This window comes from Lipotes vexillifer, unplaced genomic scaffold (genome assembly GCF_000442215.2).
Source record: "Lipotes vexillifer unplaced genomic scaffold, Lipotes_vexillifer_v1.1 scaffold408, whole genome shotgun sequence".
NCBI classification, from domain to species: Eukaryota; Metazoa; Chordata; class Mammalia; order Artiodactyla; family Lipotidae; genus Lipotes; species Lipotes vexillifer.
The window spans coordinates 2,822,128-2,840,336 of NW_006787469.1; the positions used below are offsets into that span (position 1 = coordinate 2,822,128).

The following is an 18,209-nucleotide window of genomic DNA, read 5'->3' on the forward strand; positions in this document are numbered from 1 at the left end:
CCAGGAAAGCAACCACCTAACTAGACTCTTTTGAAACGTTACACTTGTCTGAGGGCTCCTTCCTGGGCATAGTACTGTATCTCACATTTAAAGATCTGCCTCCTTGCAGATGTGACTGAAAACACTAATAATGACTCACGGTCCTGTTCACTTGGGCCAGAGGCAAGTTTTCTGCTTTGGTTTGTGGCTGTCCCTCTGCTGGCTGAGCTCACCACTGTCCAGAATGCGCCCCTCGGAAGTGTGAGCAGGATAAAGCCTATAAGCTTCCCTTTAGCAATGCCTCACTGGAACTGGTTCTCCTGGCCCTCAGGGGTTCCAGGACAAGCCACTTTCCTAAAACCAGGTGGGTGTTTCTTCTGTACACAAGAGGATGTATGTGCCTTGTACCTTGCTTGTCCAGATCTAACTTGTTAGACAAAGTAGAGTTTCTGTACATGCACAGTCTAGAGCTTATGGAACTCAGCTGGGTTCTAATTACTTCACACATGTTATTTCGTTTATTCTTCACAAGCCATTGAGGTAACTGCTACTGTTTAATGTGGGAGCCTGGGACACAGAATGCTGAAGAACCGTGCCTGAGCTCACAAAGCTGTGACTGGTGGATCCAGGATGTGAACTTACACAGCCTAAGTAAGTCCAGAGCTGGAACCACTGCCCTGTGCCATCTCCTGCTATGGTACAGGAGAGCATGGGTTCAAGGCAGGGGCAAAGGGCCTCCATGCTATAATCCTCTCTGGCCAATTATCTTTGGCAGTGCGATGAGCCCTCTTTGCTCGCTCTCTTGCTCTCATCTCCCAAAACCTACCCACCAGCATACTACTGGGAGTTGCCGTGTCACTGAGCTGCATGCCAGGGCCTCACCTGGATGTAGAGGTAGTGCACAGCCTCAGTGGTTGCCGGTGGCTCACTTTCATGGCAGCTGTTCTTTCCATTGCAATCTTCATCCTAACCCAAGAGGAACACACGAGAGCTCAAAATGAGGCTGAAATGAAACAAGATCATCACCACCACCAAGTCTTTTGTCCCTGCCCCTACCACATACATAGCTATCCTGCTGCCTTAGAGGGAAGGTGAGTGAGCAGAACAACAACCACTGTCCTTTAGATGCTTACACCATTTAAAAGGCAATTTTTCCAATACCAGAATCTAATGCACAGTTTACAGGTCTGTTACTGTACAGAACAACGATGGGGACAATAGGAAACAGGTGGGTATTAAAGGTAATCCACAGAAAGGCTCTAAGTCAATTCCTTCTCACCACTTGCTATCTTTCTATGGATAAGAAGGGTAGAATGTATACAGGCTAATATTTTAAGGCTTCAGTTTTATTGGAATGCCTACCTTTGATGGTAGGCTTACTTTGGAAACAGAAGATGAGAAATCCATCTTTAGCTAAAACAATTTAAATGTGATCCCATTACCAGACGGCACACTGCCCTCGGCTACAGCACTGAAGAACCACCACCCAGCTGACACTTAGGGTGACCGATCCTCTATACTACTTTTCCACACGGTTAGTCTGCCAGTCCCCTACAACTGTTTTTCTAACTCATGTCCCTGAAAAAAAAAATTCTTTCTTCTTCTAATAGACATATTTAAATACTCCCTCCTACCCCCAAGTATGGGAAAGCATTAGGTAGCATTTGACTGTTTCTGATTTGCATTTTTTGTGTGGAAACATTTTTTTCAACATTTTATCTTTATTGAAGGAAAAAAACTGCTACTTTTTTTTTTTTTTTTTTTGGCCACACTGTGCAGCTTGTGGGATCTTAGTTCCCCGATCAGGGATTGAACCCAGACCCTCTGTAGTGAAACCTCGGAGTGCTAACCACTGGACAGCCAGGGAATTCCCTCAATTCTACTCTTGAATCATTTATTTATTCTGGGGATTATCTGTACAAGATTGTTAATCTCTTAGAGGCTTCTACCCATCAATTAGAATGCCCATGGGATATCTCCCTTAATTGAGAAAAACCAGAATTGTAAATTTGGTGCCCCCATAATAGTTATATGCATAACTAATGCTAAAACCAAAGCAGTTAGACTACTTGTGCTATTATTCCTTAAACTTCCTCAGGGGTTAAGGGGATTTTAATAGAAAAGGGAAGTACTTTTAAAAAATGCTGGGACTTCCCTGGCAATCCAATGGTTAAGACTCCGTGTTTCCACTGCAGGGGGCACAGATTCGATCCCTGGTTGGGGAACTAAGATCCTGCATACTGCTCGGCGCAGCCAAAAAAAAAAGTGCTGGCTAGAGCATTCAAACCTCATTCAAACCAATTTAACTGCTTATCCAAGACAGTCTATGTGTAGACTTTTTTTTATCTACTATGAATGCACCCTGCTTGTAATTATATTTTTATTCCTGGTAGTAAAGTCACTGCATCTAATCCCCAGCTGCAGAAGGTTTCTCTAGCAATAACTGACAGCCCTGGAAATTACAAAGCTTCACACCGACTCTAAGCCATCAGCACTGAGGGGCTCTGCTGGCCTGGATGCAGGAATATACAGAATTGAGTCGGGTCCAAGGCTTAGAGCAGTGTTTCTAAAATCTTTCAGACCATGTTCTATTTTATATTACACCTAATACATATACTCATAAGAGACAAATTCTACGAACAGAGTTTACCTTTACTAGTGTGATACATTTTGGTATTCTTTACTCTTTTCTACAGCATTAAAAATAAAATGAAGCTGGTTGTAACCCTTGAAACTGATTTCATAACCCATTACAGGATCATAACCCACAGTGTTAAAACACTGTTCCAGAGGATGGTTTATGAGAGTAAGTCATCAAGATTAATTAATGTGAGAGAGACCTACATAACTCCACAAGGCTGTTTAGTTGCATTCAACCCTCATCCCCAACCACATAATGTTTCCTAAAATCCTCTAGGAAGTGGTTTTCACTAAAAGCAAAATAAAACAAAAAAACCCAGTATGTCAATTTATTCTCTTTTTATTATGTAGATAAACTAAGACCTATAAGTAACCCTATGAGTAGCATATTTTAAAAAACCATGTTTTAAAATCGACAGTTTCTATATCTGCATATCAGATTAAGGCTTTACTATTTTACCTGAGGTTTATAACATGAAACATTTGCTAATGTACCCATCCCATGATGAATAAAAAGGTGTAACTTCTATTTATATATTTACCTGATTCTGACTTTTACTGTTCTCATCTTCATTGTCAAAGATGATATCACTGTCAGAATCTGAAGCAGGTCTTAAAAAGAGAAATAGTGAAAGACTAGAGAAACCAAATTCCCTGTTACAATTCAATAGCTCAGAGTTACCATAAACTGTATCCAAATGGATACAATGAAGTAAAACATGAATGTAAATGACCAGGGTGGATTCTGAGATGCCTTAAACTTTATTAACATCTTTTAAATTAATTAATTAATTTATTTATAGCTGTGTTGGGTCTTCATTTCTGTGCGAGGGCTTTCTCTAGTTGTGGCAAGCGGGGGCCCACTCTTCATCGCAGTGCGCGGGCCTCTCACTATCGCGGCCTCTCTTGTTGTGGAGTACAGGCTCCAGATGCGCAGGCTCAGTAATTATGGCTCACGGGCCCAGCCGCTCCGCGGCATGTGCGATCTTCCTGGACCAGGGCTCGAACCCGTGTCCCCTGCATTGGCAGGCAGATTCTCAACCACTGCGCCACCAGGGAAGCCCTGAGATACGTTAAACTTTATTTTAGGATCATAATTACTGGTCTGGTAACCCTTTTTAGAACTGCAGTAGGTCCTATGTCAAGACTCCAAATTAGTTCCTTTATGTTCCACAGAGTCAGAAGCCCTTATCTAAAAAGAATGCTCTTTTAAAATTCCTACTAAATGTATTAAGAGGAGGGACTGGAAGAAGTTTCTATTTTTCCTTCCTCCAGGGCTTGGATTTTGGAGATCTCTTGAAGATATTAGAGGGAAAAAACCCTTGGACTGAATCTGGTTACTCTCTAAAAATGAGTTGCATATATATGTATTTCATCATGGTCCACAGGACTGGATTTCTAACCAAGTCCCTCCCCTTCCCCGGCCTGGGCTTGTAGGGGATGAGCCAGCAGCTCCCGGGAGCTCTTACAAGAAGGATTGTGAGAAGACGCCGTCGTGCTCCTCGTCGTCATCCTCGTCGCTGCTGGAGTCCGGGCCGGCGGTGGGGAAGCGGGCGCTGCCCGAGCGCTCAGCCGATGTGCTCCACTCCACCGAGCTGCTGAGGATGGGCGGCGGCGCGGCCGCCTCCACGCTGCCCGGGCCGCCTGTGTCGCTGTCGCCGACAGGCGGCCGGGGCAAGGCTCGCCCGTCCAGGGCCTGGGGCCCCGCGTCTGGGGGCGGCGTCGCGGGGCCCGCCGGCCGCTCGTGCCTCTCGATCCAGGCATTGTAGTAGCGCACGATGTTCTCGTGGTGCAGGCGCGACAGCAGCGTCACCTCGCCCTTGATCCTGCGGAAATGCCTGCTGGCCGGGTTGATGGGGATGCGCTTCACCGCGTAGCAGCAGCCGTCCAGCTTGTTCTGCACCTGTCACGCGAAGGAGAAAGGAGAGGGGTCCGGCAGGTCAGCCACTCCAAACCCTGTACCGACTGGCATTCCTACCGTGTCAGCCCATCCCCTCCCAAGGAGAACCCCGAGTTCTGAGTCAGAACCCACAGCTACAGTCGAGGACCACGTGTCTGAAGTTCTTAAGCTGAAGAAAGTCGTGACTGCCAAAAACAGAAAACATTTCACCCCAAGCTAAATGTATAGAGCCTGCTAAGAGACTCTGGGGAAAACAATCTCCATTTTAATCATTCATTTTATTGACAATTATATCCCTGCTTTCCCAATATCACATCTGCTATCTAAATTTCCAAGTAAACCTTGTTGCTTTTTTAACCTTGTTTTGAAAAAATTATTTTCCAAACTCAGTGTAAATTTTTATAAGGTGATTTTAGTTCAGTTTCTCTCCACTTGTTTTTTTAAACTTAAAGTCACTAAACACAAACTAAGCAACAGTTTTAACAGACCTGCATGCAAATTCTAATTCTCAACTTATAAAGAACTTGGGCAAATGACTTAATTTCCTTGAAATTCGATTTTTTAATCTATAAAATGGCATTTATGCCACTTCCCTTACCTCAAAAGCGACTGTGAGGATTAAATGAAATGATGTGAGTAAAACACCTGTATCAAGGTGTCACACAGAAAGGCATTCAGTACATAAAGTAATTGGCATTAACACAATTACTGCCCATCGATTTTATTACTAAGATGGAAGATTTACAATTGATGTTATGTAAGGAAACTAGAACAATACAATTAAGAATAAAAGAAAAACACAAGAAAAATACAAGAAAATGTTTCAAAGGCCAAATCTCTGTATTTTACATAGAGGCATCCTTATCCCGGGCAGTTTTGCTATGCAATTGGGTTGACTGAAGTATTTTTTATAAAATTTTGTTTTCTGAACCTTCCAGTTCCAACCATGCAGGGCAACTGAAGTGATGGAAACTAACAACTTGCCCATCGCAGAGGGAGAAACTAGTTGGTTACAAAAGAGAGCATCATTTTCTTATTTGGCTCATAGGCTTCTATGCCAAAAACTACTTTTAGGAATGAGAAAGGAATACTATAAAAGTGAGTTTCAGATTATCTTTTTGGGGGTACAGAAATAGTGGTACAAAGTACATTTTTGAGTAAAACAGGTGTCAGTCTGAGTGCTGGCTGAAATGTCTTAGTGATGTATGTGACCTCAGGCAAATGACATAACTTCTCTGAGCATCGGTCCCCTCATCTGCAAAATGGGATAATACCTATTTCATAAAAATGTCATGAGATTAAAAGACAAAGTTCACGAGCCACCTGGCACACAGCGACAAATAGGAAATGTGCTCCAAAAAAATGACAGCCCTGTGTTCTTTTACTGCCATGTTAATAGGACTGTGGGAAGTTTTGGCACTGTCTTTCAACATCATATCTCAGTACATATCACATATGCTATTGTAACTGAGCAGGACCCTATGGGGCCTTCCCGGGACAAATTGCCCACCATGTCCTCTGCCTGTGTCTTGTCTGTAGAAAAGCTTTAGTCTCCCAGGCCTTCCGAGTCACAAAAGGCTGCTCAATAATGACTGAAAGAATGTGAACATGTAGTGACAAAAAAATAGCAGTTGGGCCAGAAGAACTGGTAACAATTTAAAAAGTGAATCAGCCATATAACAGTCACAGAATCTTTAGTTCTTTCCTGAAGGACATAGATAACACGTCTGATGCACATTCCTGAGTTGTTTTACAGATACTAAAACGAAAACCTCCACCAGATAGAAGAATCTAACTGCATGATAAGCATGAGCATGTAGCCCCCAGACCGGCTGGAACTGGTCTGGTTCCAGTTAACATCTTAACTGATGATGTTAAGCCCTGTGACACCACCCTCTTACCTCACCCTCACCCAATCAGAGAATGGTACACAAGCTGATCATGCACCCTGCAACTCTCTCCCTCACCTTGCCTTTAAAAATGCTTCCCTGGAATCCACTGGAGAGTTTGGGTCTCTTGGTTATTAGCTGCCCTTACTCCTTGCTTGGTGCCTGCAATAAATGCTGCACTTTCCTCTACCAAATCCTAGGGTCAGTAAGTTGGCTTTACTGTGAGTGGGTGAGCTGACCCAATTTTGGTTTGGTAACACTATGTGTCACTGACTGGGGTGTGGGGCTTGCTACACTAGAACTCCTAGGAATTCATTTATTAAAATGAAAAGGTGCATTAACAGTAATGGGTCCAATTGCTAATGAAATTCCAGATCTCTGAGGAGATGGCCCTATCTTAACCTGAAAATAGAGATGGCGTGTGAGGACTGTTGGGTTCTCACAGGGAGAAACCACAGGAAAAACATGGGGGATTAAGTTACTAAGATGTTTTTGTTATATGAGCTTACTAATCAGTTTTACGTACTTGAAAGGAAGTGAAGTTTGATCATATTTGGAATTCAAGAATCTAAAATTAAAGTTAAAGGAGTTGATCAAAATTATAAAGGGATAATATAAACTTCAATCATCCACTCCTCTTAAAGATAACTATGATTACCTGATCAGGATATCTGTCTGCCCAAAGTAGATCTATTTAATCACCTAAACATAATATCTATACTTTCAAGAAGAAAGCTGAAAATTTCCCATGATATTACGACTTTCTTTTGGAAAACCTGCTTAAGTTTGTCTTTCTGTAGAAAAACTAATGTAATTCTTTTTTCAATGTAAAAGGCCTTCCACAGTGATACAAGTAATGCTTCCTAATAATACTCTCAGAATCTGAAACAGACTCATGCCCTATTGATGGTGCGCTACTTTCTTTTTTTGTTTGTTTGTTTGTTTGTTTTTGCAGTACACCTCTCACTGTTGTGGCCTCTCCCGTTGCGGAGCACATGCTCCAGAAGCACAGGCTCAGCAGCCATGGCTCACGGGCCCAGCCGCTCCGCGGCATGTGGGATCCTCCCGGACCAGAGCACGAACCTGTGTCTCCTGCATCGGCAGGCGGACTCTCAACCACTGCGCCTCCAGGGAAGCCCGTGCACTACTTTCTTATGGGTAAGATGACATATCTCATATGCATTTGATAACAGTAATCTGGGACTCTTAATACTTAAATTACACAAAAAGAGCTGAAAACTCTCTCTTAAGGGGCAGATGATAATAAAAGTTGCCCAAATACCCTGGAATAAGTAAGGGAAGACCTAACAGCAGCACACCTTAATAATGCATCATGGAGCAGCGTCAAGATGGCGGAAGAGTAAGACGTGGAGATCACCTTCCTCCGCACAAATACATCAGAAATACATCTACATGTGGAACAACTCCTACAGGACACCTACTGAACGCTGGCAGAAGAACTCAGACCTCCCAAGAGGCAAGAAACTCCCCACGTACCTGGGCAGGACAAAAGAAAAAAGAAAAAACAGAGACAAAAGAATAGGGATAGGACCTGCACCAGTGGGAGAGAACTGTGAAGGAGGAAAGGTTTCCACACACTAGGAAGCCCCTTTGAGGGCAGAGGCTGCGGGTGGCGGAGCGGGGAGCTTCGGTGCCACGGAGGACAGCGCAGCAACAGGGGTGCGGAGGGCAAAGCAGAGAGATTCCTGCACAGAGGATCGGAGCCGACCAGCACTTACCAGCCAGAGAGGCTTGTCTGCTCACCCGCCGGGGTGGGCGGGGGCTGGCAGCTGAGGCTTGGGCTTCGGTGGGATCCCAGGGAGAGGACTGGGGTAGGCTGCGTGAACACAGCCTGAAGGGTGCTAGTGCACCACAGCTAGCCCATAGGGAGTCCGGGAAAAAGTCTGGAGCTGCTTAAGAGACAAGAGACTTTTTCTTGCCTCTTTGTTTCCTGGTGCGTGAGGAGAGGGGATTAAGAGCGCTGCTTAAAGGAGCTCCAGAGACAGGCGCGAGCCACGGCTAATAGCGTGGACCCCAGAGATGGGCATGAGACGCTAAGGCTGCTGCTGCGGCCATGAAGAACCCTGTGTGCAAGCACCGGTCACTATCCACACACCCCCTCCCGGGAGCCTGTGCAGCCCGCCACGGCCAGGGTCTGGTGATCCAGGGAAAACTTCCCCGGGAGAACACATGTCACGCCTCAGGCTGCGGCAATGTCATACTGGCCTCTCGCCCCGCACTCCATAACCCTCCCTCCCCACCGGCCTGAGTGAGCCAGAGCCCCCGAATCAGCTGCTCCTTTAACTCCGTCCTGTCTGAGAGAAGAAAAGATGCCGTCAGGCGACCTACACACAGAGGCGGGTCCAAATCCAAAGCTGAACCCCGGGAGCTGTGCGAACAAAGAAGAGAAAGGGAAATCTCTCCCAGCAGCCTCGGGAGCAGCAGATTAAATCTCCACAATCAAACTGATTTACCCTGCATCTCTGGAATACCTGAATACACAATGAATCAGCCCAAACTGAGGAGGTGGACTTTGGGAGCAACGATATATATATATTTTTTCCCTTTTTCTCTTTTTGTGAGTGTGTATGTGTATGCTTCCATGTATGATTTTGTCTGTATTGCTTTGTTTTACCATTTGTCCTAGGGTTCGGTCTGTCCGTTTATTATTATTATTTTTGTAGTATAGTTTTTAGCGCTTGTTATCATTGGTGGATTTGTTTTGTGTTTTGGTTGCTCTCTTTCTTCTTTTATTTCTTAAAAAACATTTATTTAAAATAATTAAATTTTATTTTAATAACTTTTTAATTTTATTTTATCTTCTTTCTTTCTTTTTTTTTTCCCTTTTATTCTGAGCCATGTGGATGACAGGCTCTTGGTGCTCCAGCCAGGCGTCAGGGCTGTGCCTCTGAGGTGGGAGAGCCAACTTCAGGACACTGGTCCACAAGAGACCACCGAGCTCCAAACAGTGAAAATCTCCCAGAGATCTTCATCTCAACGCCAAGACCCAGCTCCACTTAACGACCAGCAAGCTACAGTGATGGACACCCTATGCCAAACAACTAGCAAGACAGGAACACAACCCCACCCATTAGCAGAGGGGCTTCCTAAAATCATAATAAGGCCACAGACACCCCAAAACACACCAACAGACATGGACCTGCCCACCAGAAAGACAAGATCCAGCCTCATCCACCAGAACACAGGCACTAGTCCCCTCCACCAGGAAGCCTACACAACCAACTGAACCAACTTTAGCCACTGGGGACAGACATCAAAAACAACAGGAACTACAAACCTGCAGCCTGCGAAAAGGAGATCCTAACACAGTAAGTTAAGCAAAATGAGAAGACAGAGAAACACACAGCAGATGAAGGAGGAAGGTAAAAACCCATGAGACCTAACAAATGAAGAGGAAATAGGCAGACTACCTGAAAAAGAATTCAGAATAATGATAGTAAAGATCTTCCAAAATCTTGGAAATAGAATGGACAAAATACAAGAAACGTTTAACAAGGAACTAGAAGAAATAAAGAGCAAACAAACAGTGATGAACAACACAGTAAATGAAATTAAAAATTCTCTAGAAGGGATCAATAGCAGAATAACTGAGGAAGAAGAAGGGATAAGTGACCTGGAAGGTAAAATAGTGGAAATAACTACTGCAGAGCAGAATAAAAAAAAAGAATGAAAAGAATTGAGGACAGTCTCAGAGACCTCTGGGACAACATTAAACACACCAACATTCAAATTATAGGTGTCCCAGAAGAAAAAGAGAAAAAGAAAGGGACTGAGAAAATATTTGAAGAGATTATAGTTGAAAACTTCCCTAATATGGGAAAGGAAATAGTTAAGTCCAGGAAGCACAGAGAGTCCCATACAGGATAAATCCAAGGAAAAACACACCAAGACACATATTAATCAAACTATCAAAAATTAAATACAAAGAAAACATGTTAAAAGCAGCAAGGGAAAAACAACAAATAACCTATAAGGGAATCCCCATAAGGTGAACAGCTGATATTTCAGCAGAAACTCTGCAAGCCAGAAGGGAATGGCAGGACATATTTAAAGTGATGAAGGGGAAAAACCTACAACCAAGATTACCCAGCAAGGATCTCATTCAGATTTGACAGAGAAATTAAAATCTTTAGAGACAAGCAAAAGCTAAGAGAATTCAGCACCACCAAACCAGCTTTACAATAAGTGCTAAAGGAACTTCTCTAGGTAGGAAACACAAGAGAAAGAAAAGACCTACAATAACAAACCCAAAACAATTAAGAAAATGGTAATAGGAAGATACATATCGATATTTACCTTAAATATAAATGGATTAAATGCTCCAACCAAAAGATATAGACTGGCTGAATGGATACAAAAACAAGATCCATATATATATACTGTCTACAAGAGACCCACTTCAGACCTAGGGACACATACAGACTGAAAGTGAGGGGATGGAAAAAGATATTCCATGCAAATGGAAATCAAAAGAAAGCTGGAGTAGCAATTCTCATATCAGACAAAACAGACTTTAAAATAAAGACTATTACAAGAGACAAAGAAGGACACTACATAATGATCAAGGGATCAATCCAAGAAGAAGATATAACAATTGTAAATATTTATGCACCCAACATAGGAGCACCTCAATACATAAGGCAAATACTAACAGCCAGAAAAGGGGAAATCGACAGTAACACAATCATAGTGGAGGGCTTTAACACCCCACTCTCACCAATGGACAGATCATCGAAAATGAAAATAAATAAGGGAACACAAGCTTTAAATGATCCATTAAACAAGGTGGACTTAATTGATATTTATAGGACATTCCATCAAAAAAAACAGAATACACTTTCTTCTCAAGTGCTCATGGAATGTTCGCTAGGATAGATCATATCTTGGGTCACAAGTCAAGCCTTGGTAAATTTAAGAAAATTGAAATCGTATCAAGTATCTTTTCTGACCACAATGCTATGAGACTAGATATCAATTACAGGAAAAAATCTGTAACAAATAGAAACACATGGAGGCTAAATAATACACTACTTAATAACCAAGAGATCACTGAAGAAATCAAAGAGGAAATTAAAAAATACCTAGAAACAAATGACAATGAAAACAAGACAACCCAAAACCTATGGGATGCAGCAAAAGCAGTTCTAAGAGGGAAATTTACAGCAATACAATCCTACCTTAAGAAACAAGAAACAACTCAAATAAACAACCTTACACCTAAAGCAATTAGAGAAAAAAGAACAAAAAAACCCCAAAGTTAGCAGAAGGAAAGAAATCATAAAGATCAGATCAGAAATAAGTGAAAAAGAAATGAAGGAAACGATAGGAAAGATCAATAAAGCTAAACGCTGTTTCTCTGAGAAGATAAACAAAATTGATAAGCCATTAGCCAGATTCATCAAGAGAAAAAGGGAGAAGACTCAAATCAGTAGAATTAGAAATGAAAAAGGAGAAGTAACAACTGACACTGCAGAAAGACAAAGGATCATGAGAGATTACTACAAGCAGCTATATGCCAATAAAATGAACAACCTGGAGGAAATGGACAAATCCTTAGAAATACACAACCTTTCGAGACTGAACCAGGAAGAAATAGAAAATATGAACAGACCAATCACAAGCACTGAAATTGAAACTGTGATTCAAAATCTTCCAACAAACAAAAGCCTAGGACCAGATGGCTTCACAGGCGAATTCTATCAAACATTTAGAGAAAAGCTAACACCTATTCTTCTCAAACTCGTCCAAAATATAGCAGAGGGAGGAACACTCCCAAACTCACTCTACAAGGCCACCATCACCCTGATACCAAAACCAGACAAAGATGTCACAAAGAAAGAAAACTACAGGCCAATATCACTGATGAACATAGATGCAAAAATCCTCAACAAAATACAAGCAAACAGAATCCAACAGCACATTAAAAGGATCATACACCATGGTCAAGTGGGATTTATCCCAGGAATGTAAGGATTCTTCAATATACGCAAATTAATCAATGTGATACACCGTATTAACAAATTGAAGGAGAAAAACCGTATGATCATCTCAATAGATGCAGAGAAAGCTTTTGACAAAATTCAACACCCATTTATGATAAAAACCCTGCAGAAAGTAGGCATAGAGGGAACTTACCTCAACATAATAAAGGCCATATATGACAAACCCATAGCCAACATCGTTCTCAATGGTGAAAAACTGAAACCATTTCCACTAGGATCAGGAAAAAGACAAGGTTGCCCACTGTCACCACTATCATTCAACATAGTTTTGGAAGTTTTAGCCACGGTGATCACAGAAGAAAAATAAATAAAAGGAATCCAAATCAGAAAAGAAGAAGTAAAGCTGTCACTGTTTGCAGATGACATGATACTATACATAGAGAATCCTAAAGATGCTACCAGAAAACTACTAGAGCTAATCAATGAATTTGGTAAAGTAGCAGGATACAAAATTAATGCACAGAAATCTCTGGCATTCCTATATACTAACGATGAAAAATCTGAAAGTGAAATCAAGAAAACACTCCCATTTACCATTGCAACAAAAAGAATAAAATATCTAGGAATAAACCTACCTAAGGAGACAAAAGACCTGTATGCAGAAAATTATAAGACACTGATGAAAGAAATTAAAGATGATACAAACAGATGGAGAGATATACCATGTTCTTGGATTGGAAGAATCAACATTGTGAAAATGACTCTACTTCCCAAAGCAATCTATAGATTCAATGCAATCCCTATCAAACTACCACTGGCATTTTTCACAGAACTAGAACAAAAAATTTCACAATTTGTATGGAAACACAAAAGACCCCGAATAGCCAAAGCAATCTTGAGAACAAAAAATGGAGCTGGAGGAATCAGGCTGCCTGACTTCAGACTATACTACAAAGCTACAGTAATCAAGACAGTATGGTACTGGCACAAAAACAGAAAGATAGATCAATGGAATAGGATAGAAAGCCCAGAGATAAACCCATGCACATATGGTCACCTTATCTTTGATAAAGGTGGCAGGAACGTACAGTGGAGAAAGGACAGCCTCTTCAATAAGTGGTGCTGGGAAAACTGGACAGGTACATGTAAAAGTATGAGATTAGATCACTCCCTAACACCATACACAAAAATAAGCTCAAAATGGATTAAAGACCTAAATGTAAGGCCAGACACTATCAAACTCTTAGAGGAAAACATAGGCAGAACACTCTATGACATAAATCACAGCAAGATCCTTTTTGACCCACCTCCTAGAGAAATGGAAATAAAAACAAAAATAAACAAATGGGACCTAATGAAACTTCAAAGCTTTTGCACAGCAAAGGAAACCATAAACAAGACCAAAAGACAACCCTCAGAATGGGAGAAAATATTTGCAAATGAAGCAACTGACAAAGGATTAATCTCCAAAATTTACAAGCAGCTCATGCAGCTCAATAACAAAAAAACAAACAACCCAATCCAAAAATGGGCAGAAGACCTAAATAGACATTTCTCCAAAGAAGATATACAGACTGCCAACAAACACATGAAAGAATGCTCAACATCATTTATCATTAGAGAAATGCAAATCAAAACTACAATGAGATATCATCTCACACCAGTCAAAATGGCTATCATGAAAAAATCTACACCCAATAAATCCTGGAGAGGGTGTGAGTAAAAGGGAAGAACCCTCTTGCACTGTTGTTCGGAATGTAAACTGATACAGCCACTGTGGAGAATAGTATGGAGGTTCCTTAAAAACTAAAAACAGAACTACCATACGACCCAGCAATCCCACTACTGGGCATATACCCTGAGAAAACTATAATTCAAAAACAGTCATGTACCACAATGTTCATTGCAGCTCTATTTACAATAGCCAGGATATGGAAGCAACCTAAGTGTCCATTGACTGATGAATGGATAAAAAAGATGTGGCACATTTATACAATGGAATATTACTCAGCCATAAAAAGAAACGAAACTGAGTTATTTGTAGTGAGGTGGATGGACCTAGAGTCTGTCATACAGAGTGAGGTAAGTCTGAAAGAGAAAAACAAATACCATATGCTAACACATATGTATGGAATCTAAAAAACAAAACAAAAAAATGGTCATGAAGAACCTAGGGGCAAGACGGGAATAAAGACGCAGACCTACTAGAGAATGGAGTTGAGGATATGGGGAGGGGGAAGGGTAAGATGGGACAAAGTGAGAGAGTGGCATGGACATATATACACTACCAAATGTAAAACCGATAGCTAGTGGGAAGCAGCTGCATAGCACAGGGAGATCAGCTCGGTGATTTGTTACCACCTAGAGGGGTGGGATAGAGAGGGTGGGAGGGAGGGAGATGCAAGAGGGAAGAGATATGGGGATATATGTATATGTATAACTGATTCACTCTGTTATAAAGCAGAAACTAACACATCATTGTAAAGCAGTTATACTCCAATAAAGATGTTAAAAAAATTTTTAAAAAAATCCTTACAAAGAAACAAACAACAACAACAACAACAAAATAACCCATCACTAGTTTTCCATCTCAGTAATAGCTCGAAAATAAAAGCCATCAAGACCATCTGGGGCTATTTCTCAGTTTGAATTCCATCTCATTTCTAACCCTGTAACCCTCTTAGCTACAGCAACTGTAAAAGCAAATGGGAGAAAAAGAGACCAATTTTCTTTCTAAACCAACGCACACGAAAACGTTCTTCATGCAGAGGTCTTGACTCAACTTGAAGCGCAGTTATAATCATGTGTTTTTCATGTTAACACACTATATCAAGCAAGGGAAGAGGAATGATGTGTTCTTAATGTGTCTAGTGTAACTTTAAATAAAGCCTTTAACTCCACGAAGGGGAAGATAATTATTGTTTCAAATGGTCATATTCACTTCCCTCCGTACTCTCAAAACAGAAGTCCTTAAGTATGCAGAAATGGAACAGGGAAAGAAAGAGCTTTAAAAGGGACTGGCGACAACTATGTATCGCACCTTCACCTTGATGCCAAAAGCTCCTTTACCAAGAAGCTGTAATTCTTCAAACTCAATGAAGTAGCGGGAAAACTGTCTCTGTGTCTCACTGAAGAACGCAGCACTGGGTAGCTGGTTGCTAGGAATAACAGTCTCCACGTAATCTTGTCCTCCAGAATCTGAGATAAAACAAAAGGTAAGAGGCAACTGAGGCTTTAAAAACAGAGGAAGAGCTGCAACATCCAACTACAATGCGAGCACGGGAGGAAAGGGGCCCAACCAGGGAGTTTTTAAAAGTACCTCTTACCTGGCAGACTCTTTAATACTTTCCTCACCTTGTCCTCCTTAAAGTAGGTAGAAATATACAGTTAGCCCAAGTTTACAGGTAGGGGTAACTGAGTGTAAAGAAATGACCGAACGACAGAGCCAGAAGCCAAACCCAGGTCTCTTAATCATCCCAGTCTCTGTTGAGGCTCCTGAATCTGCTACTTGAGTAACAGCTGGGAAATCTAGTTCCAAGGCAGTAATAAGGGTGACATGATGAGAAGGGTTACCCAACACTAAAGAGGCTCCACCACCAGACACTCCATCAGAAGAGGCGGGAAAAACCAGGATGGCAAAACACTTCCACGTATACAGGACACACTGAATGAATGGATTTATGTATAGCTCAGAATAAAACAGATAAAATAAATGATCCATGCAGTCCTTTCCAGTCTTAAGTTTACGTATACCTTCAAAATAATTTATGTTAAATAGGCTATCAGAAAAGAACGATAACAGACTCACCTTCAGGACTTTGTTCCAGTAAAGGTATTTTTGGCTGAGGATTTATAAAGCTGTGTTTTAATAACTGCTGAGGACTCCATCTTTCCTTGTCATCTAAGCAGACACACCTCAGTGAGAGGAAAAAAGAATCTCAGTGATGCACAAAATAAATGCTAAACTAATTAATCCAAGGCTTTTAACTATGGGTTTATTTTTAAAAGATACATGTTAGAGAATTCATGTTACTATGGGCCAAAATGTGCTCATAAGTGAATTTAATAAACGTTCTTGCAGGATTTACATGCTGAGCACCAGGCTGCATGTAAGTGAGGGAATTAAAAAAAAAGTACAGTCTCTAGAGGCAAGAAGACTGATGCTCATGGAACAATATTTTTAAAAGTCTAGGATAAGACAGCACAAGTAGGTCATGAATTTTCACTCCCACTAACAGCTTAATAAATTGCCATGCTAAGCTAAGCGTTTCTGGGGAACGGTCATAAATAAAAGTTCCCAAAGGAAAAGCAAATCAGATAGCTGATGCAGGGCTGGGGCCCAATATGATAAACTTTAGATGAAGCCTGCTCATCACAGTTTGAAGTACATTGGGAACAATTAAGAACAACCTTTTAAAAGCCCCACATTTTATCACCTAGTTTCTTTTAATTATCATTCCTTGAGCCTACTAACTTTCTGTTTAATGTTCTAACAAACAATTTGTTTAATGAATGAAAACAAGCCACACCTTTAACCCAGTGTTTTTCAAAGTGGGGTACCGGACCAGCAGCAACATTATCACCCGGGAATTTGTTAGAAATACAAATTCTCCACCCCAGTCCTAGTAAATCAGCAACTCGGGTTTTTTTTTGCAGTAATCTGTGCTTTATTTAACAAGCTCTCCTGGTGGTTTCAATACACAAGAAATTCTGAGAATCACTGTTCTAACTAATCTAATAAGCTAGTTGGCTTTCATAACAATGACCCAAGTAGCACCTGACCCTAATTATAAAAAGGTATTTAAAACAATCAACCATCACTGTGAATTATGGACTTAAATCTACACCTATACATTGGTGACAGCAACTATCATAAAGGGTAACATTTAATTTTTTCATGTCACAGCGCTAAAAAGTAAAGCACTCCTAATTTCATACTTTGAGAGGGCAAGAAAAGACTGCAATAAAAGCATTTGTATAAGATACTGTATTTTCCCCTAAATTTAAAATTAATTTTATTTATTTATTTACTTTAACATCTTTATTGGAGTATAATTGCTTTACAATGGTGTGTTAGTTTCTGCTTTATAACAAAGTGAGGGAGGAGCTTCAAGATGGAGGAAGAGTAAGACGCGGAGATCACCTTCCTCCCCGGAGATACATCAGAAATACATCTACACGTGGAATAACTCCTACAGAACACCTACTGAACGCTGGCAGAAGACCTCAGACCTCCCAAAAGGCAAGAAACTCCCCACGTACCTGGGTAGGGCAAAAGAAAAAAGAAAAAACAGAGACAAAAGAATAGGGACCGTATCTGCACCAGTAGGAGGGAGCTGTGAAGGAAGAAAGGTTTCCACACACCAGAAGCCCCTTCGCGGGCGGAGACTGCGGGTCGTGGGGGTCGGGAAGCTTCGGAGCCACGGAGGAGAGCGCAGCAACAGGGGTGCGGAGGGCAAAGCAGAGAGATTCCCGCACAGAGGATCGGTGCCGACCGGCACTCACCAGCCCGAGAGGCTTGTGTGCTCACCCGCCGGGGTGGGCGGGGGCTGGCAGCTGAGGCTCGGGCTTCGGTCGGAGCGCAGGGAGAGGACTGGGGTTGGCGGCGTGAACACAGCCTGAATGGGGCTAGTGCGCCACGGCTAGACGGAAGGGAGTCCGGGAAAAAGTCTGGACCTGCCGAAGAGGCAAGAGACTTTTTCTTGCCTCTTTGTTTCCTGGTGCGCGAGGAGAGGGGATTAAGAGCGCCGCTTAAAGGAGCTTCAGAGACGGGCGCGAGCCGCGGCTATCAGCGCAGACCCCAGAGACGGGCATGAGATGCTAAGGCTGCTGCTGCTG

At 41.8% G+C, this 18,209-nt stretch overlaps 1 protein-coding gene across 1 annotated transcript in view; it reads right to left on the reverse strand.

Annotated features, from left to right (window-relative positions):
* Positions 1–18,209, reverse strand: part of EIF2AK4 (eukaryotic translation initiation factor 2 alpha kinase 4) — a 123,878-nt gene that overhangs the window by 52,394 nt on the left and 53,275 nt on the right. Inside the window, exons 10-14 of the mRNA XM_007460187.1 lie at positions 16,180–16,286; positions 15,412–15,569; positions 4,089–4,522; positions 3,162–3,231; positions 862–945 (exon numbers count right to left, since the gene is read on the reverse strand). Coding sequence (XP_007460249.1) covers positions 862–945; positions 3,162–3,231; positions 4,089–4,522; positions 15,412–15,569; positions 16,180–16,286 — 853 coding nt within the window. The remainder of the gene's footprint in view (positions 1–861; positions 946–3,161; positions 3,232–4,088; positions 4,523–15,411; positions 15,570–16,179; positions 16,287–18,209) is intronic.